This window comes from Colletotrichum truncatum, assembly GCF_014235925.2.
Source record: "Colletotrichum truncatum strain CMES1059 chromosome Unknown Contig_0008, whole genome shotgun sequence".
Classification (NCBI taxonomy): Eukaryota; Fungi; Ascomycota; class Sordariomycetes; order Glomerellales; family Glomerellaceae; genus Colletotrichum; species Colletotrichum truncatum.
In genome coordinates, this window is record NW_027222405.1 from 2,344,009 (window position 1) to 2,367,434 (window position 23,426).

The 23,426-nt window shown below is 48.3% G+C and overlaps 7 protein-coding genes across 7 annotated transcripts; 3 read left to right on the top strand and 4 right to left on the bottom strand.

The window, feature by feature from the left end:
- Positions 1 to 2,127: 2,127 nt before the first annotated feature.
- CTRU02_212112 (Eps15-like protein Pan1p) lies at positions 2,128 to 3,451 on the top strand (the record flags this gene model as incomplete). Its single annotated transcript, XM_036725059.1, has 3 exons — positions 2,128 to 2,364; positions 2,424 to 2,658; positions 2,730 to 3,451. 3 exons carry the CDS (start codon positions 2,128 to 2,130, stop codon positions 3,449 to 3,451), a joined length of 1,194 nt encoding a protein of 397 aa, XP_036583224.1.
- A 433-nt stretch (positions 3,452 to 3,884) lies between these two features.
- Positions 3,885 to 5,315, bottom strand: CTRU02_212113 (uncharacterized protein; the record flags this gene model as incomplete). Its single annotated transcript, XM_070205778.1, has 3 exons — positions 3,885 to 4,106; positions 4,177 to 5,001; positions 5,199 to 5,315. 3 exons carry the CDS (start codon positions 5,313 to 5,315, stop codon positions 3,885 to 3,887), a joined length of 1,164 nt encoding a protein of 387 aa, XP_070060591.1.
- A 1,987-nt stretch (positions 5,316 to 7,302) lies between these two features.
- On the top strand, positions 7,303 to 7,749 carry CTRU02_212114 (acyl CoA binding protein; the record flags this gene model as incomplete). The annotated part of the gene is made up of 3 exons (XM_036725056.1): positions 7,303 to 7,399; positions 7,463 to 7,530; positions 7,600 to 7,749. The coding sequence occupies 3 exons, from the start codon at positions 7,303 to 7,305 to the stop codon at positions 7,747 to 7,749; spliced, it is 315 nt and encodes a 104-aa protein (XP_036583221.1).
- Positions 7,750 to 7,926: 177 nt separating this feature from the next.
- CTRU02_212115 (tyrosyl-dna phosphodiesterase) lies at positions 7,927 to 9,596 on the bottom strand (the record flags this gene model as incomplete). The annotated part of the gene is made up of 3 exons (XM_036725055.1): positions 7,927 to 8,339; positions 8,393 to 9,161; positions 9,219 to 9,596. The coding sequence occupies 3 exons, from the start codon at positions 9,594 to 9,596 to the stop codon at positions 7,927 to 7,929; spliced, it is 1,560 nt and encodes a 519-aa protein (XP_036583220.1).
- Positions 9,597 to 10,835: 1,239 nt separating this feature from the next.
- Positions 10,836 to 11,084, bottom strand: CTRU02_212116 (fourf gag pol protein; the record flags this gene model as incomplete). Its single annotated transcript, XM_070205779.1, has 1 exon — positions 10,836 to 11,084. One exon carries the CDS (start codon positions 11,082 to 11,084, stop codon positions 10,836 to 10,838), a length of 249 nt encoding a protein of 82 aa, XP_070060592.1.
- A 5,352-nt stretch (positions 11,085 to 16,436) lies between these two features.
- On the bottom strand, positions 16,437 to 19,160 carry CTRU02_212117 (uncharacterized protein; the record flags this gene model as incomplete). The annotated part of the gene is made up of 3 exons (XM_070205780.1): positions 16,437 to 17,846; positions 17,969 to 18,641; positions 18,703 to 19,160. 3 exons carry the CDS (start codon positions 19,158 to 19,160, stop codon positions 16,437 to 16,439), a joined length of 2,541 nt encoding a protein of 846 aa, XP_070060593.1.
- Positions 19,161 to 20,786: 1,626 nt separating this feature from the next.
- On the top strand, positions 20,787 to 23,241 carry CTRU02_212118 (disulfide isomerase; the record flags this gene model as incomplete). The annotated part of the gene is made up of 3 exons (XM_036725053.1): positions 20,787 to 20,980; positions 21,056 to 22,841; positions 22,894 to 23,241. The coding sequence occupies 3 exons, from the start codon at positions 20,787 to 20,789 to the stop codon at positions 23,239 to 23,241; spliced, it is 2,328 nt and encodes a 775-aa protein (XP_036583218.1).
- Positions 23,242 to 23,426: the final 185 nt, after the last annotated feature.

A 23,426-nucleotide genomic window follows, 5' to 3' on the forward strand; every position in this document is an offset into this window, starting at 1 on the left:
AGCCATCGCCGGAGAGGTTTCTGAAATCGGATGTTGGAAAGCCATATCTTCGACAGAAAAAGGAAACTGAAACCTACACGATGCAATCACAAAACCCGATCCAGCCTAAGCAGCGCTCCCCCAGTGTTTCTTCACTTGCCAAACGCCGGCGTGGCCGTCCCCGCAAGCACGCGAGACTCGAAGACGGTGCAGCCCAAGCATTCGAGACTCAAATCTCTCTGAATAACTATAATTATGACAAAGTTAGCACTCGCCAAGTTGCTATACCTGGAACCTCTTCCTCGGAAGTAACCGCTCAGCAGGCCAAAGAGTCGCTCATTGTAAGCCATATCCTGGCGTTTAGTATTTCCCTCTGTACACACTGACTTACGGATCCCAGCCTACGGTACAGACTTTAGATATAGCCGAAGAAGGTTATCGAAGCTTTCTGGGCGCCATTACTCCTACTATAGCTCATCAAACACAGACAACAATGGCCCAAAATACTGGTTCTATGCCAGTCACTAACAGTGCCGCCAATATCCAAGCACCTGGAGATATACGCCCTGAACCAACTCGAGTAGGGTCGTCCGCATGGAACGCCGCTAATCGACAATCAATCACCCATGTCAACTCGGCCCATGTCAACTCGGCCCATGGCAACGCCCAAGAAATTTTAACTCACCAGCGCCCTCGCAACGCCACAATGCTTGCTGGCTCATATAACCAACCGCATCTTACTCATTACAACAGTTATCAAGACTTTTGGAAGAATCATGAAAATGGACAGCAATTCTGCCGTGAAGCTGCTGTCCGAGGAGCAATGGCCGAGCGCACTGTGCAAGGTACCACTGCATCCAACACTATCACTCCCGTCTTGGCCAATGTGAACATTTCTTCTCAGCTGCCGGCCCAAGTTAGATCAACTCAGAACCCACTTTCTCGCCAAACATGTGCTCAAAGAGCCGCATACATTACTCGCCTAACTGCTGTTCACGAAGCCAGCGAGAAGGATGGCGAGCACTTGCCCGGACTAGCGGATGGCGAAGCGACATCAAAATCGATGTGAAAAGACAAGAAATATTGCCGCCCATGATAAATTACAAACAACTCCAGTTGGATTTCCACTTCTACAGAACCACGCTTGCGATTTTCAACCGTGTGTTTGAGGATGGAGGCTTACATTTCACAGGCCCGGTTGAATGCGGGTGTCACATGTTTATTAGAGGACTCTGGATGACACCTTTTTTCTTGCAAAATTTCTAAGGTCGCCTATTACTGCAGGTGATTGAACAGCTGATACTTTTGGAAGATTGAACAAGGCCTGCCTTCTAGACAACGGCATGTTCATCATGTTGAGATATACAAACTTGGTACCCTTTGTAGTGTAGAAACGAATGAACCAGGGTTTTTAAATTACTCTGTTTAATCGTGGTGTTTCTTTCTCTTTTCTATTTCTTAACTTCAAATATGATTGCTTTTCCAAAATAAAAAGTTCATCTAGATAGATGAAGGCTTACTGATTACCAACTTTCCTCGTCCATGCCACATGCCACATTCTGGAGATGGAGCTTAGGCAGGAAAAAATGAATTGGGCCCTTGGATTAACATTTAGATATATTGACGGCCCCGAGAGAGTATAGACTTATGGTTTGCTTTCCAGAAATGATGTGATCATGATTTTGATGATATGAGAACCGGTCAGAAGGTCGTTGGACTGTGGAAGGAGCTGGCTGTGTTATGTAATGCTTGCTGAGCTAAGCCCGCAGGGTACCCTGGCTGACGATTGTGGACCGAGCTTGCATCACCGAGCTTCACAGGACGTTACGCCCAGTCAAGGCACAGGAGCACCGCCTCCCACTTCAAGAACCACCCCCCCGATTACCCCAATCCACGTCCTTGGCCTAGCTTCCCAACGCGGCCCTACTCCCTACTAACGACTTTCCACCCAGTAACGATAACACTGCTGCCACCAGTCTTCGCCGTTTATAACTGCCGACCTGAATTCGCGCCCAATTTCCTCCATTGGTCTTCTAAAGAAGGCAAACTAACCACGCCGCCAAAAGAAGGCTCAAGCAAGCCCCCCTCGTTTACAACTCACCTCTGATTCCGCTCGCCGACGCTGCCAGCCAGCCAGCCAGAACCACTATGGCACCTCGTATTGAAGCACAAGAAATTGAGACCTACTGGAATATTTTCTCTGCCCGGACCGGCGGGTCGCAGTACCTGACGGGAGAGCAGGCCGCACCGGTGTTGAAGAACAGCGGCTTGACAGATAACCAGCTTGAGCGGGTGTGGGATCTCGCTGACGTTGACAATGATGGCAACCTTGACTTTGAGGAGTTTTGCGTTGCGATGAGGGTCATCTTCGACATTCTGAACGGCGTAAGTGCTGCCCCTATCCCCAGTATTGCGCAGCTTGCTGACGTGGTTGCGTCCGACAGGAATACGCAGACGTTCCCACAACTTTGCCGGATTGGCTCGTCCCCGAATCCAAAGCACATCTCGTCCAGGCGAATCGCGCACTCACGGGGAAGCAAGTGGCATTTGAGCAGGTCGAGGATGACCCAGACTCACCCGGACTGAAAGACGGTTTCGATTGGTACATGAGCCCCCAAGACAAAGCCAAGTACGAGTCGATATACCAGGAGAACCGGGATGCGCGGGGAGAAGTCGCATGTATGTCCCAGCACCAAAGTCCACTGCATTCCATGCCCAATGCCTATTTACTAACATGCCATTCATTCTAGTCTCATCCTTGGAAGATCTGTACGAATCCCTCGATGTTCCGGACACCGACATCCGTTCTGCCTGGAACCTCATCAACCCCTCGGCTAGCCCTTCTATCAACAAGGACGCCTGCCTCGCCTTCCTCCACATTCTAAACAACCGGCATGAAGGTTTTCGCATCCCGCGCACCGTGCCTGCCTCCCTCCGTGCCTCGTTCGAGCGCAACAAGATCGATTACCAGCTCGACAACAACTCTCCCGCAGCTTCCCGATGGGCTACAAAAGCCGACGACTCAACTGCGACAGGCCGGAAAGCAAAATTTGGCGACCAGTATCTCACCCGCCTCGGTCGCAGCGGCTTCAAGTCGAGCGGCACCGACTTCTCAACCTCCAAGACGGATGACTGGGAAGAGGTCAGGCTCAAGAAGCAGCTACAGGAGCTCGATGAGAAGATTGCGCGTGTTGAGTCTGATGTCGAACGTAAAAAGGGAGGCAAGCGGGACAGCAAGCCGGCCCTCGTCAAGCGCGAGCTTGAACAGTTGCTCGACTACAAGCGCAAAGAGCTGCGGGAGCTTGAGGAGGGCTCCGGCAAGGCCAAGGGCGGGGCCAGCCTTAAGAGCGTGTCTGATGATCTGCAGACCGTACGGGAGCAAGTGGAGGGCCTCGAGTCGCATCTGTCATCGCGGCAACAGGTGCTAGAGCAGCTGCGGAGGGAGATCGAGGATGAGAAGCTCAGCAGATAAAATGAAAAGGGAAGAATGCGGCGGTGTGACGAAGACGCCGCTTGTTATAATTTTTATCTCTTCTTTTCGTTTCTGGAGCTGGCTGGCGGGGCTGGGAATTGTTGACGCCAAATTTACGCGGGAGTTGCATCTTTTTTCTTTTCTCGTTTGCTTCACTTATGCACATGTGCATGTAGGGCCATAATCATCATCTTCATCACTGCCACGACAGATGATCATCAAGGAGCAGTTCGAGGAGTAAGCACGAGGAGAAGACTGCACGGGATGGAAACGCGGGAAGTAGTATAGCGCGAGAAGAATCCCCTCCTCATCTCCTCGTAGAAGTGATTTTTCTTTTTCTTATTAAGAGGATGTAAAATAAAATGTAAGTACAAACAAACATTCGAGAACATTGAACTCAGCTTCATTGTGTTTATTACTCAATACCAGCCGCTCACCACTGCGAACCATTGGTGTACTTTGGGAGCCAGTCCGAGCCCAGCGTACGGCCCTTGACAGCCCAAACGAAGAGCGAGGGCACCTTGACCCAACCGACACGGCCAGCGCCGCGGCTGCGGCCTGTAGAGCACACAAAGATGTCGACAGGCATACCCTTAACAACCTGCTGGTCTTTGCCCTTGATGGCAAGCTCGATATTTTTGACAACGCCAGCAGCCTGTTGAGGAAGATGTCAGTCATTGATGGCAACGCCCGTTTAAGTTATTAAAGCGATTAAGAAAACGCACCTGCTTGTCCGCGGCCATGAACCCCGCGCGGGGCTTAGAGACCAAATCTCCACAGGCCCAGACGTTGTCGGCGCCCTTTACGCGCATGCAATCATCCACATTCGCATATTTACGCTCGGTAAGTAGGCTGGCGTCCAGAAACTCCGAGTTCGGGACTAGGCCCATGGTCGGCAAATACAGGTCTGTCGTGAGGGTCTCCCCGTTCATGAGCGTCACTTCAGTCTTACCATCGGGCAACGTCCGTGAGTTGGAAACCCTGGCGCTTCTCTTCACCTGCACGCCTAGCCTCACAATCTCATTCTCAATGCCCTTTGCAGCTGTGTCCCCGCCAAGGATCTCCTCGTCGCCACTCAACAGGATGACCTCCTTATCTTTGTACTCGAAACGGATCTCAGCGGCAGTCTCAACGCCAGTGGGGCCGGCGCCGGCAACTACGATGTGCTTGGCCGCCTTCACTTTCTCAGCCGTCTGGTGCAACAGGCTCAATGTCTTCTCGTGAGAGTCAGCGCCCTTCCAAGGCATGTCGGGGCTGGCCGAGCGAGCGCCGGTGGCTAAGACGAGATAATCATAAGGTAGTGACCTCGGGCCGGACGAGGTGGAGACAAGGGCCGATTTACGGGCTACATCGAGGCCGGTGGCGGTGCCAAGAACGAACTCGAAACTTTCCTTGGGATACTGGGCGAAACCAGGCTCAATCGCCTGGAAGATCTGCTCATCTTGAAGGACGCCTGGCACGATGGCGCGGACAGAGGCCATATTCCAGTAAAAGTGGGTCGTCTGCCATAATGTCAGCACCTGACTGTGTTTCCTCTGTCCCCTTGATTTGGCCGGAGGCAAAATCCCCTCCTCTCGAGCAGTGTAAGTCATTAAGTCTGACCTGACACATAGGATGATAGTGGATCAGCTGCAGCCACGGGCCCCCCCACGGTCGTCCGAAGCTTACGGCTGCTCCAGATCGGGTTGGTGTGAGCGTTGCCCGGCTTCCCGGTTGCTGTACCAATGAAGATATGCAACTGTCTTACCTTTGAAACGAGAATAACTCTAAGATCCTGCTCTTGCTGGCGTGTATACTTGAGCAACCGGTGCGCGACTGCCAGGCCGCCGTACGAGGCACCGAGAACAACGACTGTCTTGACCATCTTGAATGCGACTTGTAGCTCTTGAATCGGGCCAGATATCGATGTTGATTTGAACGGTGTAGGTAATAGTACCCAGTTCGGAGTTGATAAGAGTAGGGTAAGATTCGTCAGGCAAGGCAGATTTCGCAATCGAGTGCCTGGCAGCAAGAAAGAGTTCGTCAAATCGGTAAGAAAAAAAAGTCTTGAAGATTAAAACAGATACCCTGGAAGACTCGGGGGCCTCTGGCCTTTATTCATTCCTTCAGCTTACAAGGTCCGAGACTTTCAGAGCCAAGCGGAATATAATTGCACCAGTCTGCTCATCCACGGCGAATACGCGTCCTCGCCCAAAGCTGAACTAAGCAACAACGCCAGGGGGCCTTTAGTATTTTTGGATAGGTTTCAGTGTCCAGCCTGAACGTCCGTGCCGTTGGTGATACAACATACGGTAGGTCAGCCCGAAGTTGTTATCCCTCCGAGGCTTGGAAGCTGTCGGTCCCCCGATGTCCGTCCGGGCTTTCCCCACACGCTCGGACCATGATTGATGGACTGCCATTTGACGATGTCACGAAAGAAAGGACGAAAACGAGATTGTAATATGCTCGATGCAAAGGATCGATGCATATCGGAGGCTGATGGTGGGATTGTAAACGCCCTTCGCGTTTCCTAGCTGTTTCCTAACGGGCTGATGTCAGTCATCTCGATGTGTCATGATTGCCTTGGATGCGCTGCAGGCTAGGGAATGCTGCGCGGTGCCGGCACGCAAAGTCATTCGATTCGCCAATTCATGGAGACTACTAAGTGAAATGGCAGTCAGGCGTCGCGCGGGAACTTTATGTAAAAGTGGTATTGTTAGCTGTTAGAAAGGTCAGTGGCCATGATCTTTATTCTTGACATTTTTCCGTGCAGATGTGTAACATCGAAAAACAACGTATAAATTACGTAGGTTTTGCCAAAGCGTATCATGTTTATGCCCCAGCCAGCTACTTGGCTTTCCGGTAGGTCGGACGCCCTAATGCACTATTGGAATAGCAACGTTATTCTGGAGAATTAGATTATCTGGATGGGTTCATTTCAATGGCCGAGCATTCGCATAGTTGACGCAGTCCGAATGCTGCAGGTTGCACTGGCCTGCAGGCCGGAAAGCCAGGTTCTTCTGCACACAGTTAAGATATGCCGTTCACTGTAACCTTGTTGAGACCAATAAAGGTGGTGACAATTCGTATTCGTGCCACCCAACTTGACCTTCGGTTCGCCCACTATGCTACTTGTGATGCTGCCAAAATCCAACTCATGGCGGGTTATAATAATTGTAAAATTGAGTAGGTATTTGGACCAATGAAACCTTCGCATGCCCTCATTGTCAGTTGGCATGCTGTTGTCCCTTGACATCGGCGGCAAATGCCGATCGTGGAGGGAGCTGCGGCAGCTGCCATGAAAACTTGTCCCTCTGAAAGGTCGGCACCACAAGCGAGATGCACCTGGCAGCAGTGAGCCGAGGCCAGATGGTCACGTTGCTTCCTGTTGAGGCTTGTATAGCCCCACTCTTGCTGGAGAGGGCCACCTGCAATGCTCTGGCCCCCCATTCCTTCTCCAAAGCTCCGCTGCTGGCTGCAGCACCTGCACCTGTTCCTGAACCGTGCTGACAGGGCGGGCATAGCTGCTATCCGCTGTATGATGTGCGGGCAGGGGCCTATTTAGTCTGCACTAGAGCCCAGCCTGTAAGATCGCAGTCGGCAGCCTGTGCCACCGCACCACTGAGAAGTATGTGGTCTGTGGCGGTGCAATCAGCAGCCCAACCTAATGACAGCATCAGCTGCCCCGCGCGCATATGATGAAGCGTGAGTGGACCTCTTAACCCCGCCAAAAGGTCCAACTCTTGCCTCCGCCTCCCAACACTGAGCAACCTTCTCCACGAAACGCTCAACAATCCTTCTACAAACACTCTCAAGACCACGAGAAACTTCGATTTCTAATTTTTCCTACTAATCCAATTCACACTTCCACCATGTCTGCCCCTCAAAGCGAAGCCTTCAAGCAGGCTGTCATCGACAGCAAGAAGCTTACCTCCAAGCCCAGCAACGACGAGCTCCTCAAGCTCTACGGTGTGTCTTTACCTGATTTCACGCAACGCGAGCCATTCCAAGCTGACGTTTTGTGATCAATAGGCCTGTACAAGATCGGCACTGGTGAGGACTTCTCTAAGGCCACCAAGCCCGGCATGTTCGACCTGAAGGTAAGACTCGAATGTCGATCACGTTCAGCGTCTATCACAGTTGAAGAGCTAACAGAGTATGTGAAACAGGGCAAGGCCAAGTACAACGCTTGGGAGAAGCTTGCCGATGAGGGCAAGACCGCTGAGCAGGCCCAGGAGGAGTACATCGCCCTCGTTAACCAGCTCAAGGAGGCCTACGGCTACGACGCCAACAAGGAGCCCGAGGCTGTTGGCCAGTAATTGTCTGCAAACACGGAAAACGAACATGAGAAATGATACGGTTTGGAGCGATATGATTAGCCCATAAGTTGATACATAGCGGGAAAGACCAAGGATCAACATAATGATACCATATGTCTCTTGACGGGAGGGTTGCATCTCGTGTGAGTATGTGTGAATGTGTTCTGTGTCACAAGCCTACTCAGCACTCCAAGACCTACCCATTCTGTCCGGTTCAGTGTGGACCATCGTCGCAACCCAAGGTATTTCGTCCTTCCCATATTGCTGTAGTGGGAGGTTGTAGGGTATGCGTAATCCAACCACTGGGTTGCCATCTGCAGAGTCCCTGGAAGGCATGTCTGTCTCAAATGTTCCCACCATGGTCGCCTTGTCGGCAATGAGTGAGGGCCACACCAAAACACCGATTTCCCATGAGGCGATCCTGACTTCTTGCCCCGCTCCGACTGCTTCTCCCCATGCCTGCTTTGACATATTGGCCGATGTAAGGATTGCCCAGTCGACTGAATTTTCACCATATCTTATATACGTCTTAATGTGCGGTGCCGCTCGCTTTCTGCCGGCCTCTTGGTTTGTGGCAGTGTCCGGTAATACTGTGGTCCAGTTAATCGTTTGTTTGAATTGAAAGCAGGCAATACACACATACCCTTTCCATTGGGAGCATCATTCGCCCAGTGACAAAACATAGGATGCAGGTAAGCCAGTTGCTTTGCCTGCTGCTGAGATTGGATCTTCGTATGAATCGACCCACCAGACGCATAGCCATCCAAGCTTCGTCTAATCTCATCTGGCGTAGGAAAAACAACTCGGAATGTCGGTTTGGGGTTATCTGGAGACTTGTTGCTGTTCTCGGATAGGGAATCGAAGATACAACTCTGAAGCCAGCTGTTGGTAGCACCTAGAGTGGCGATGGATGAGATCTGAACCACAATTTCTGACCTTCTGCCCTCTTGCACGGGAACGGTACGCAATGCACGCTTCAGGGCCAGCCAGCCCCATGTGGTTTGAGAAGTATCATGAAGTGAATGACGGCCAGGAACGCTTGCAATAAGTGCGGCTCGAACACTTGAAAAATCGTATCGACCTAGCTGATCAACTAGGTCTCTAACTGTAGGCCTCTGAACGTCATATGCTCTTAGGTAGCTCAGAAGATCATACTTGAACTTCTTGCCTGTACCAATTGGGTCATTGCCCATTGGCACATCCTTTTCTTTGAGAAGAGGAAGCAGAGGAGACATCCAAACAGCATTTGTCATATTGGTCCAGTCCTTGGCGATCATATTAGCAGTGTGTATGACTACTTGGGCTGATTCGTCGTGCCGGATCAAAATCATCATCTTGGAGTGGTGGGTGCCAAACATCTCTGGCATGAAAGCGCAATGAAGCTGTACATTACTGTAAGCTGCAGCATCTTCCTGCTATCTTGATTAGTCAATGGTCGTCAGCCTGCACATGGACTGCTGCGGGCTTGCCTGGAGAGCCAACCGATTAGGATCTTCCCTCTTCCAAAATCCATGGACAACGTGAACCTTAACAAAGTTTTTAGTGTCCTCGTCAAAGTGACTCATAAGGAAGTGTATGTCGTGTAGAAAATTGAACTCCCAGCATTCGGCAATGAGAGGGTCCCCGAGTATGTCCTTGAGTGTGATGGTGTCTTGATTTGCAGCCTCTGGTAGGTCTCGAATCCTGGTAAGCTGAAACGGCGACTTGATGCGCTGGCCTGTTCGATTTCTCCTTCTAGGAGGACTGATCGGTTTGATGAGAGACTGAGGTCTATCGGAAGCGGCTGCGGCCGAAGTTTCTACTTCCTTGATATCGGATGTGCGAGCTCTTTTGGTGGGTCGCTCCATATTGGCTAACAGTGATAGAGGCGAATGGTGGTGACGGGCCCGGCACAATTGTGCAGGAGGGTAATCTTTAGTCTAACTGCACAAAGAGAAGCAGTCGACAGAAAACCTCAGATAGTAGTATGAAGGAGAGTGTTTGCTGGAAAAGTTGTGGTCGGTTTTCCAGAGCGTAGGGGAAGGGAAGGTAGGTGCCTACAAAAGATCGGCAGGCAAGTGCGGCCTTTAGAACACATACCGCTAGAGCGGATTGCTGGCTCTGCAGCTTGCGGTCCACTGTTGGTTTTCACACCCAAGAATTCGTGGGATGGTAGTAAAAGCTTGAAAACCCCCTTGAGGATGTTTATATCCTCATGTTTCTTTTCAAGAATGACAATATGATATTGTGCTAATGTTCCGTAGGGGCCTCCACGGTGACGAATTGGGCATTGTGTAATGTAAACAAGGTTGCAGGGTGGGCCATGGCTTCACTACTGGGTGGCATTAGGTGCCCCGTCCGCGTGGAACATGTGGGCGAAACCAGCACAGAACGCTCAGAATGGGGAAAAGTGGTGTTGTTGGTGGAAGAACTAACTAACTGGCTAGAGGGCTGTGGAGGCTGGCTAAGACCAGTGGTGGCGGCCGTTAGCCCACGTGACGGGCCGGCGAGGCCTGCCACCCACACCCCCTCTCAGACTCCTCAGCGAAAAAGCAGTAGAATAATAGGAAATACAGGAAAAGTCCCAAATCCTCTAAATCCGAGGAGTTCTCAACTATTAGAAAACTCGGTCAATTACCGGTTAAACCTGGCCAATAGGAGGCTATGAAATCCTCCGAATCCCGAAGTCTCAATATCAATAGTCCCACAGTCTCAAAATCCCCCTCTCAATCCAATCCCTCCGCCATGCCTAACAAACGAACGAATTCCTTGTGTTTGACCGCAACTAGTGGCTTCGTAAGTCTATCGGCGGCTATATCAGCGCCCTTGATAAGTCGGAGTTCGATGCTTTTCGCAGTGTGAACCTCCTGTATGATCTATTTGTATCGGACGTCGATATAGCGGGTTCGTGCCTCGTTGAGTAGGTTCATGACGTTGTCGTAGCCGTTAGTACTGTTAGTAAACATGATAGTAGGCGTAGTGATAGGTTTGCCGAGCAGTTAGGAGAGGCAACGTCTGATCCACTTTATAGCAATTGCCGTAGGTATGAGATTAATGAATTCAGCCTCCGTAGTGCTCAAAGTCACGAAAGTCTGTTTCTTTAACTTCTAAGCAATCGGCGCACCAGCAAGGAAGACGACGTAACCACCTGTCGAGACTCGTAATAGCTTGTTATCAGCGAAAGAGGCATCTACAGCAGCGTAAAGCCCTAACTCGTTGATCGTAAGGATGCCTCCAAGTACAATACCGAGATAAACGGTGCCTTTAAGGTATTGGAATAAGTACTTAATAGCACGAAGATAGGCCTTAGAAAGCCTTGAATTCGCCTGTGACAATTTACTAACGGTATAGGCCATGTCAACGCGAGTTCTAGCCACTAGGAAGTTAAGGCAGCCGGTTTGTTCGATATAAAGTTGTTATTCGTCAAGCAAGCACTCGTTCTTATCCCAGGTGACAGGCAGATCGTCAGTAGTCGCCATAGGCGTCTTAACAACACTCAAACCATCAAAGTTAAATCGTTAAAGCACTGCTTTTACGTACTTAGCTTAGGAAACGAAAATCTTACCGGCAGCCCTGTCGCGTTCAATCTGTAAACCGAGAAAATCGGTAGCCTCGCCGAGGTCTTTAAGAGAACAGACCTTCTCGAGGAGACGACGAACTTCTATCATAACCTGCTTATTAGGAGCAGCGATAGCGTTATTATCGACGTATGTAAGTATATACGCTTTGATCTTGTAATTAACAAAGAGATAAACCTCCCTATCAATAGTAGTAAAGCTAATTCGTTCTATTTCACCCTTAATAAGTCGAAACCACCAAAGTAGTGATTTTCTCAAGCCATAGAGTACCTTATATAACAACCATACCTTATTGTCTTTGGTAGCATAGCCAGCGGGAGGCCGGACGTATACCTTAACCCCCTCTAGAATCAAGGCGGCTAGGAAGGCAGTATCGAAATCATACACTTCGTATTTGAGATTAAGAAGTGCGATAACTACGAAGAAGAGTCGGGTAGCGGTAGCAGAGGCAACTATAGTATAAACCTCTTATAATAACCAGTCACCTTTCTTATAGTTTCTACAAACTATATATCGGGCCTTATAGCGCACGATTTCGTTGTTTTTATTAGTTTTAATATTACATACCTACTTGCTAGGCAGGACTTTAGCATTACGTAGTAGGTAAACGACTTCGTAAACCCCCTTTTCCGTAAATTAAGTTATCTCTCGTTCGAAGGCTTATTCCTACTAGGGCTATTGTAGGCTTTTCTACGCCTTACGATAAGACTTCGGGATTACTACGCCGTCAGGTAGGACTTTCGAAAAGGCAGTAGTAGAAAGTATACTAAGAGAGAATTAACGAGAAGTTAGTAAAGCTAGAATATTAGCAGATAGGAAGGTCTTTTTAGTATAAGAGCGTACGCTACTAGCGGCTTGGTAGTGACTAGGTAGTCGCTAGGCCGAGGCGCGGTAAGGTCGAGAGGACTCTGCCGGCTGACTCGTTGCTTCCTTAACAATCGTAGAGAGGGAATTAGGGTCCTAGTAATCAGTTTCTATTGTTTCTACGGAGGCGACGAATTCGTCGTCGTTATTACGTAGTATAGCAGTAGTCTCTAACAGGTTCTCTAGTAGCGGAGACATAAGATGTATATCAGTAGGTGCCATCGCTTTTTTAACGATAGTCTTATCTGGTTTAGGATTACTAGTCACGGGTTTTTTACTTTTAATAGGCTTTTAACGGATAGTATACTAGATGATGATATCTAGTTTGATAAATACAGCATTATGTTTAATTTCATTAATGTTAGGTATGCTAGTAGTTAGAGGCAATACTGTCTTGTACGGTTCCTTACGAAATCGAACATCTCTATAGCGAATAACCTCCTTTCGATCAGGCAGGTAAACGTAGTAAATATAGCTACGAAGAGAACCGTAACCGACGAGGAATCCCTTGATTACTCGTGGTTCTATCTTGGCAGAGCGTATAAGGCGTCGAGGGCCCTTCTTGTATACGTAAGCAGCATAGTTAAACGTTCGGAGATGTTTAATATAGGGGGCCTTACGTTTAGCAGCCAAGTTTAGCTCTCTCGCTATGATCTCGTAAAGGCTTAAGTTACCCTTAGAGGGTGTAGGCAAGAGGTTAAGAATCTAAGTCACCGAATCGATGCTATAATCCTATAGTTCCTCTAGAAGGGATATGTCAATTAGCTATATCCAGGCGCCTTCGACGATAGTACGACTAGCACGCTTAATAATACCGTTTATGGAAGGCGTGTGGGTAATAGTTGTGTTGTAGCGAGTACCCTCGAAGTAGGGGTTGTTAAAAACCTTGATTAGCTCGGGAGCATTGTTAGAAACCTAAACCTTAGGCTTAAGGCTAGTAAGACTATAGAGTTTAGTATCCCATTTCTTAATAACTGCCAAGATAGTAGCAAACTTATAGTTAGGCAGAAAAACAACCCAGTAGTAACTACTATACTTATCCATAAGGTATAGAACCTAACGGTTCCCTTTTATTAATAGGGGAAGAATACTAACAAGATCAAGGTGAATTTCATTGCTAATACTTATAAGTAGAAGTAGTTAGTCTCGACTAATCCGTTTAGTAGATTTGCTAAGATAGCAAGACTTATAGAAAAAGGAGTCAATTTCCGACGTTATAAACCGAATGCTAACACGGCGGCAAGCCTCTACAATACGTAATAGGTAGGCGTAAACCAGCCGGCGGTATATCAGTTCAAAAGACGGTCGCTAGGTAGCCTGCAAGGCGGCAAGGCTAATAGCAATATCTCAAGGCACGTAATTCCTAGTATCATAAGTCTTAACGACGCAGACGTTAGAAACCTAATAAACTTTAGCAAGGGAAGTACGCTGTATTACGTATATAAGGCTTAAGGTCTGCTAATTATATTCTACGTAATTACAACGAAGTTTTCTAAGGCTTAGTAAGTTAGCTAGGCTAGAAGGGTTATACTTAACGTTGTAAAGTATCTAATCGTGAATAACGTCAGGGTTAGTAGGGTCTTAGGTCTGGAAGAAGACGGTGCCTACGCCAAGTAACCAGACTAAAGCGCCAGAGGCAGAAGTAGAAGGTGCTAAATCGCTCTTTTCAACATACTTAACGAAATATCGCAAGTTATTAAAGGTTAAAGTAGTATAACCAGAATCGAGAACGATATCGTCTCGGGTAATAAGGTCATTGCAGGCAGCAGTGAAAACTACTGGGCTAGCGATAGAGGCAAGGGCAGACTGGCCCAAGATAGCAGGTAACGCTCTAACAACAGTCTAGCAGGTACCATCAACAGAAGTAGGCTGATCCCAGCGGCAGCGATCGCCACACACATGCTTTCTCGCTTTTTTAATTAACTTATCCCGGTTAATATATGTTAGAAGTATAAGTATATTATACTTCTATTTTACTTATTTATCCTATTTAGTCTTATCTAAGACTTAGTAGGACTTACAAAAGTAACTAGCTAAGAATGGCTGCTTGCTAGTTTAAACATATGACATTCAGATCCCTATGGAATACTCTCTTTAACCTTATCTAAAAGTCTATTTAGTTAAAGAAGATTCTAGTCTGATTTATAAGCTGCTTTATAAGCTAGTTGACGTATATACTTACGTATACTAAACCTAGCTTATAGCTTCCTATATTAGCTATTATAGGCGACGTTATACTACTATATAACTAGCCTAATTCTCTCTCTTAGCTAGCTATTAGTTCCTCAACCAACTCAGCTTCAATATAAGCCTATACATTCTTTACTATTAAAGCCCTACTTCATAAGTACAAGTTCCCTTACTCTAATACCCTGTTATAAGGATATCGTACTATCTACGAGATTCCTACCTACCGTTCCAACAATATAGTATAGAGGGATAAGATTAGGGTAGGCGACATAGCACTTCGTAGTCTCGTAATCACAGTTATAATAGTCGCACTTCTTCTTTTCCTTAGTAACAGTAGAAGTAACGGTAGTAGTAACGGCTAGAGAGGCAGGACCCCCACTGCCAGCAGACTTGCCTCTAAGTATATTACGAATAGTAGCATAACTACGCTTTTGATCTTCGTCTTAAGCAAGTATATAAATCGTATCGGCTACCTTATTCTACGTAGGATAGGTAGCGCCTTTCGAGGTAAAATGCTTATATATATCAAGAAGTCGGTCCTTAAAGAAATTAAGGAGAAAAACGGCAAGGAAGGAGTCTAGCAGACGACCGTAAATAATCTCAATACGCTTTCTAAGGTAGTAACAGCGATTAAGGGCATCGTAAAGTATCTTATAATCGTTAGCAGTAGTCTTAGCAAACTCGTTAACAAGGGTAGCTATAGCATCTTATAAGATTCTCGGAATATACTTCTCAAGCCCCTACCACAACTAGTATAGGTTTCCATCGTCAATCCAACCCGCTATACAAAGTCTATCAAGAACCGATTCGCTAGCGTTCATAAGGAGACTATACGTAACGTTACGGTTCTTTCTCTATTCCTCTATAGCGATAGGGTTAGCAAGGCAAGGGACGTTAGTCTTAAAGAATATCTCGAAGTCGTATCCTCGCAAGGTCGCTATAACAAGCATACGCTAGGTGTTCTAGTTGGATTCACCTTTCAAGCGAGGGAGAGGCGTGAAGACGGTCTTGAAGTCGTTTTAAGACATCTTGAAGTGAAAAATAAAGGTATCATAATAGTGCGGGATAGACTTATAGTCGTACCTCGATCATAGGCGTTTCTCCGAGGCTATAGCTTTAGAGGCGTGTCTATACGTTAGATAGCTTACTTTCGCTGCTACCTACGCGTGCTGTTAGAAAAGGAAGGTATTAAAGGGTAAATAGTACTAAAGAAGTATGAATGTTATGTAGGAGGGAGAATCTTGCGTAAGAACGCGAGAAATAGGTAGAATTGTGAGATCCGACCGTAGAAATACGGTAAATCGAAGGGAAGAATAAATACTCGTAGAAGATACAAGAAACTAATAGGCTGGTTCGAAAAACCGAAGCTAAAATAGTTGAATTCTCGTGAAAACGAGGAATCGAAGTAAAAGTATGGTTATGACTGAAAAGTCTGTTGTTATAGTAGAATTCCGTGGTGTTCGTGAAAACCAGTGGGTTGTGGTGGTCGGTCGCGTGCTACGTGATATTCGTGCGCGCCAGGCAGCCAATATCGCGTCAGAAAGTGAAATTCGTCAGCGAAGAGGAAGGAAAGAAAGCGAGAAAATCGCACAGAAGGGTAAATAAAGCGAATAAAATCGCAAAAATTCGTGAATCAATAGAAAATTGACAGACGAGTAGAATAATGGGTAAAACGACGTTATTCCGAAAGAATAACGCTGGGCTCATAACCTGTGGGCGAAACCAGCACAGAACGCTCAGAATGGGGAAAAGTGGTGTTGTTGGTGGAAGAACTAACTAACTGGCTAGAGGGCTGTGGAGGCTGGCTAAGACCAGTGGTGGCGGCCGTCAGCCCACGTGACGGGCCGGCGAGGCCTGCCACCCACAGAACATAACCTTAGTGGCATTGTTTAAACCAGGATGGCACCCATTAGCTCCCAACTTATCCCATCTGACATCAACCAAGAAACATTTGTTTGCCAGTTTCTACACACTACTCCGTCTCGTGTTCTTTCTTCCAACGTATGTAACTTCGAGCAATCAAGACTGAGTAGCTATATTTGCTGCATAGAGCTATTGATACCTGGATGTGATGGCTCAGCCTATTGATGCATCTTCGATGCTCTCAACTGCATCGAAGAATTCGGTGCCTTCACTTTCGTCATCCATGTCATTGTCACCGTTATCATCAGAAAGAACCAAAGCACTGTTGATCTCATAGGCATCTGACATCAACATAAGTCCAAAATGCCGACTTGTGCTAGGATGAACCAAGCTTCTGTGAAAGATTCGGTTATAGCTTTCATCTGTTATGGCTTCCCCTCCTATCTCTTGAATGCGGTTTTCCGAGGCGAAACTGCTCAAGTTTCTCAATGAAATTTCTGAGTTTCGTTCTTCGATCTCTTGGAGCAGATGTTTGAATGCTAACATCTCGTCATACGTTGGCGCCACCTCACCCGGTTGCCGCCTTCGAGGGTCACCAAGCATCCTGGCTATCATTATCTTCATTGGCGTGTCGCCAGCCGTGTTTTGTTGATTTGAGTTGATTCCTTTGATATGAGCACCTCTTAGAATCTCGATGAGCTCTGAATTCGCGCTCTGGGCGGCAAAGTGTAACATGTTCGATCCCTCTTTGTCGGTGGCGTCTTGCCTAGCTCCGCGTTGCAGCAAAACTTCTAGCAGCGCAGCATTGCGCCACAAAATTGTGTCGTGGATAGGCGTCCGGCCTTCAAAGCTTGCCTGTTGGGATGGAGTATCAAGGTCCATTCCGGCATTGATAAGAAGGTCAAGTGACCGTTCCCAATTGTGCCTCCTCGGATCATGGCTTTCGATATTGCATGTTCCACGAGCTCTGTATGACAGTGGGCTTTCTAAGTTCAGATCAGTTTGGATGACTGTTGCAGCTCCATGAGCCAGTAGCAGTTCAATCATCTCCGGGTTGTCGAAAGCAAAGATAATGGCAGTCTCCCCAATGGATCGGGAGGGGCTTGTAACTCTAGCATGGACATCTGCCCCAGCGTCAAGAAGCTCTCGAGCCATTCTCACTGACCCGGGAGGCTCATAGTATGCTGCAAAGTGCAGTGGCGTCCAGCCGCCTCGTGATGTGGTTTCTATACCAGTGCGTTGGTGGAGAAGGATACTGAACGAGTTATAATCGCCTAAGTAGATGGCCCAGTGCAACGGAGACCACCCAATGTCGTCTAAACTATTTAAATCGACAGAAACTTGAAATGTTGTATGTGATAGCGGTGTTTGAATAATGCCGAGCACGGCGTCGTGTGTCGGTGTTGATTTTCTTCCTTGTTCGTCTTCTTGTGATGCGAACTTCTTAATCATCTCGCGATGCTTAGGCTTGAAGCTACCGAAGCAATCTCTTTTCATAGCGGAATGCATAATCAAACGATAGCGCTTTACAACAGTCCTAGACACTGTCAATGTTCGACTCAACAAGAATATGAATACATTTGACATACCACCCAGTCCAGCTCTGTGTGTTTGTGGGCCAACCTTGCTCAAGAAGAAATTCTGCAAGAGTCAAGTTGACATAACGAAGGGATAGCTAGAATAAGTCAACCTGGGATACGAAAGAAAAGCAGGCCTGCCAGGGCATCGATTGGGATCAAACGTACCATGAGAAGTGAGCATCCATCTTCGTCAACATCAGTAGGAAATATCGTTGAATTTGAAAGGCTTTGTTTGATCCAGTTTTCATCAGAATTCAAGACAACTGAAAGCATTTGCCCACTTGGCACTATTCTTGAAACCTGGAGATGTATTGTAGCTCCTATACCAGTCAAGCCGTTCCAAGACGTGGCGAGCGTGGTAGCTTGAGAAACGAACCATTTTGGGAAGAGGTAAACAAGTCTCAAGGAGGATTGATTCCTGCAACCAGTTACGTCGCACTTCTCGGGCCTCAGGATTGGCATGCTATTGCATTGAAAGAGCAGAGAACTAAATACTGTAGGGATCCACTCGGGTGTTTGAAAAAAGGAGGTGAGATGGCACTGGCACTTGCAATAGAGGGAACAGGATTGCTGAGAAAATGCGAGAACGAATATAGGCACTGGGGAATCATCTTTGGGAGTCGATGACACCAAGTTGTCATGATGGCCAACTCGCAATGTGCGTCTACGGTTGGTCAACTCGGCATGAGCTTGGTCGAGGGAAGCGTCTATTTCGTTGGTGTTGTCTTGATTTGTTTGACCAGCAGTCTGGGCCCCCTGAAGCTGTTCACTGGAAGATCGGGAAGAAGCTGCTTCGACGATTTGTTTTATGTCTAATAGCAGTCTTGTTTGCTTTGCACTGCGTCACTATTAGTCACTACGAAGGATATTAAACAACATAGAGTAGCTCGAAAATTCACCTCTGTGATGAGATAAGGGCTCCGAAGCACAAGATCAAGGAGCTTTTGGTTGTGTTCGCCTTGGATCGGAGCTCAGTAATCTTGCTCTTTTTCCAAACCCACATTCGCTTAGACACCTGGAGGTCTACAGGCCTCGGTGCTTGTTGATCGAATTTTGTGAGACCACTGCAAAGGTCTTCAAGCTCTTTTATAATGACTTGTAGATCAACTGTTAAATTCGATATCGCCGACGCACCGTGCAGTGGCACCATAACGTCTTCCAAACTCTCCTTTCCGATTTCTTCAAGTGGAAGTTTAACCTGCTCGATGACTGCTTGAAGTGTCGCCAGTTCGTTGACGAGATCGACAAATTCTGCTGGGATTTGGCGCAATGAGAGAAGCAACTTGACTCCCTTTCCAATCGCAAAAGATGCCTGAGTTAGAGCGATAGCGCTCGCCGTGACTGAGAGGGGATCCATGATGATGCAGAACCAAGGATGGAAGGCTCATTGTAGGGTTTTTAACGAGTGCATTTTGGTCGCACGCGCAGCAACGTGCATATCAGCTGAGTATTCAAACGGGTCATTTTTTGCCCAAAAAGCAGGCTGGACTGCAGGATGAAGTAAACACAGCTGTTGTGATTCGCTGTCAGCGGTTCAATACAAGAAGCTTACTCAATGCGGTTATCTCTCATACTGCCTGCGCCTGTGCATAATTGAAGGTTGGCTCTCGATTTGACTGAAGAAGCTGGAAACAGAACTCTTTGAAGAAACCCATAGTGACTGTAGGGGGATAAGGCTTTTAGAAGAGAACGAAGAAGCAACCCGAATTGATGACAGAGGGTATAATGAGGGGTGAGTTAGGACGGCGAGGCGAGAATATACCAAGAAACCGACAACTTCTGAGCATTCTCCTTTAGCAATGTTTGTCTGATGAGTATAGGGTACACTAGACTTCTCAGGATCACTACAAGGTCACATGGAGGGATTCGTTTGTTATTTTACCTATACGTCCAAGCCTGGTCTTCCTTTCTTAAAACCTCGCGTTTAAAAAGTGGCTTTGGAAATGGACATCAACTGGGTCCAGCTAAGCCTAAGTGAAGTACCCTGGCGCGTATGAGCTGAACCATCCGACTCTAAGTACAACAAGTCACTGCCAAATCAAATGTAAGTTATCTCTACATCGTCAGCAAGTATAGACTTGTATGCTATGGCTCAGGAATATTATGAGTTTCCCACTCTCGAAGCGTTATGTTGATGATCGGCATGATTCTGGGGAGCGAACATTCAGATTTCTTTCCGAGGTGATGTACGAACACGCATCGGAGGTGGCAATCTGAAATGGAGAAGGAACTTTACTATTCTTATCGCCAGTGGATTCGCTTGGGGGCGCTCTAAATTGCAAGGTCGAATTTTGCCGGGCTTTGAGTGGTGGGAGTGTGGGCGCAGCAGGGTGGGCAGCTGGCATTACACGCTCCTACAGGCCCCGCTTAACTCTGTCGGCCTGGCCAGGCACACCAGCACTGGAAGGAAGATTCCACTTTCAAGACGGCCCCAGGCTCTTGGGCCGTCACGTAATGTGTGGTAAAGTTACCGTAATTGCCTCATCTTTAAGGCAGCCCATTCCTTGTTTGGCCGGGCGCAACGGCTGGACCTGGACCACGCTACAGAATCTTGACACACGGCCTTCTCCTGACCTGCCAGTCCTGTCACTCGCTTTGTTGGTCCTGTTGCTTGGTTCCCCCTTTGCCAAAGCACCATCACCTTTTTTTTCCCCCCTTCGACGCCGCTGGACGAATACGGGAGGCTTTGGCGAATGACGAACGAAGGGAAAGATTGATTAACTTTCTTTGCCATCATACCCTTCATGTCTCTGTCTATTCAATAGGTTTATCTAGACCCCTTTGTAACCCCTCGACCACATCACGACACGAATCTAGCGATCCACACGTACCCGCCGCATCTTTGCTCTTTCCTCGACGACACTTGCGCTTCGTCGCGCCCTCTCAATCCATCGCGTCCTCAATCTATACCGCCATTGCTTGACGTCTCTTGTTTTTCTTTTCTAGAAGTCTTCGCACCACGCGGTGCTACCTCGTTCCCGCCATGAGGTTATCTCCTTTATTCCTATTTCTTGGCTCGACCCTGCTCTCAGGGGTGCAGGCAGCAGGAAAAGACCAAGATGATCGGGAAAACACCTCCTTCAACTCAATGAAGGTACCCCCACTACTTGAGCTGACACCCGACACTTTTGATAAGGAGGTGAAGTCTTCGCAGTTTATGCTTATCAAGCACTACAGGTATGTCTCCCCCCCAGATTCCTGCTACGCTTCTCCTCTCTTGGCTGCTCAAGTAACTGATTCGTCATAAACTAGCCCTTACTGCCCGCATTGCATAGATTATGCGCCGATTTTCCAGACGCTGTACGAGTTCTACTACACTTCGAAGCCCGAGAAGGAGGACAAGCCCTTCACAGAATTTTATGACTTCCGCTTCGCCACAGTGAACTGCGTGGCATACTACGACCTTTGCGCTTCCCACAAAGTCGCATCATACCCTAGCACCATCCTTTACAAGAACGGCGAACAAGTCGAATTAATCAAGGGAGTCAAGGAAATTGACCAGGTTAGCCCCATCATCGAAAAGTACCTCGAAGCCGCCAAACCCGGATCAAGACCCCGAAGCCTCCAACTTCCTGAGGCTGGCGATAAGTACTCTCCCGACAAAGCGCCCGCCAAGGCCGACGATCCTAAGAAGGCGGCAGACGACAAGGCCGACGTTAAAACTGATGCGAAGACCGACGACAAGGCCGATTCCAAGGCCCCCGCAAAGGCTGAGGAGAAGCCTGATGTGAAGGCGCCGCCCAAGGAAGAGTCCAAAACCCCGCCAAAAGCACCTCCTGCGAAGGATGAAAAAGTGCCCGCAAAGGCAGATGAGAAGACCGAGGCAAAGACTGAGGCAAAGACTGATGCAAAGACTGATGCAAAGGCTGATTCGAAGCCTGACGCAAAGGCCGATGCTGCCAAGGTGGAGACTAAGCCATCTACCACTGCCGAGAAGGCTGTTACGGCTCCCACCAGGGCCATTGTCAAGAAACCTACCGTCACTCCTAACAAGGAAGGCATATCTGTGCCTCTTACTGCTGAAAAGTTCCAGACTCTGGTTACAATGACCCAGGATCCCTGGTTCGTCAAGTTTTACGCACCATGGTGCCATCATTGTCAGGCCATGGCGCCTAACTGGCAGCAGTTGGCCAAGGAGATGAAGGGCAAGCTAAACGTTGGAGAGGTGAACTGCGACGTGGAGTCGAGGCTTTGCAAGGATGTCCGCCTTCACGGCTACCCCACCATTCTTTTCTTCAAGGGCGGCGAGCGTGTCGAATATGACGGTCTTAGAGGCCTCGGCGACTTCGTTCACTACGCTGAGAAGGCTATCGATATCTCTGAGGGAGTCCAGGATGTGGATGCCGAGTCTCTGAAGGTCCTCGAAGAGAAGGAAGAGGTTATTTTCATCTACTTCTACGATCATGCTACTACCACCGAGGATTTCATGGCTCTCGAGCGTCTGCCTCTCAGCCTGATCGGCAAGGCCAAGCTTGTGAAGACGAAGGACCCCGTCCTTTACTCCCGCTACAAAATCACCACCTGGCCCCGATTGCTTGTTTCCCGAGAAGGTCGCCCTACATACTACCAGCCGCTCACACCTAAGGAGATGCGTGATGTCCATGGCGTATTGCACTGGATGAAGTCAGTTTGGTTGCCGATCGTTCCCGAAATGACGGCTTCCAACGCCCGCGAGATCATGGATGGCAAAATTGTTGTTCTTGGTATCGTCAACAGAGAGGACCAGGATGGCTTCTTGAGAGCCAAGCGCGAGTTGAAGAGCGCCGCCAATGAGTGGATGGACAAGCAGATTCTTCTGTTTCAGCATGAGCGACAAGACCTGCGCGATGCTAAGCAGCTTCGAATTGATGAGGCTGAGGACCGTGGCGACCAGCGTGCCTTGCGACAGGCCAAGGCTATTCGTATCAATATGGACAAGTCTGATCGGAAGCAGGTTGGCTTCGCTTGGGTCGATGCCGTGTTCTGGCAGAGATGGATTCGTACTACTTATGGCATCGATACCAAGGACGGGGATCGTGTTATCATCAACGATGAAGATGTAAGTTTGCTAACTCATACCCTGCTCAAAAAAATACTAATCGTATACACAGAACCGCCGCTACTGGGATACTACCATCACTGGTAACAACATTCTTCTGTCACGCACATCGATCTTGGAGACCATCGGCAAGGTCGTCACTTCGCCGCCCAAAATCAAGCCCAAGCTCACCATCTCGAGCTTCGAGAAGGTTTTCTTCGACATGCGCGTTACTTTTGTCGAGCATCCCTACCTGACGATGGGCTGCATTCTCGGCTTAGCTCTTGGTGCTGCTTCCTGGTTCCGCGGCCGCGTTCGCCGTGGCCGTGGCGGTCACTTCCGGCTGGAGGAGTCCTGGGGCAACAAAGAGCTTATGAAGGAGGGTTTGCTGGGACCCAACGGTAACGGCAAGGTGGACTAGAAGGCCGGCACGCGCGGAGAGGGGATGAAAAAGGTGGAGGAGCCGCCGTGTCTCCTTACACGGGAGTGTCTTCGGAAGTTGGACTAATGGAAAAGCCATAATGAGGCTATGACGGTTTGGGGTCCGACTTGTGGCTTGTTTGTGTCCGTGTACGGGGATGGAGATGAAGAAAACAAAAACCTACA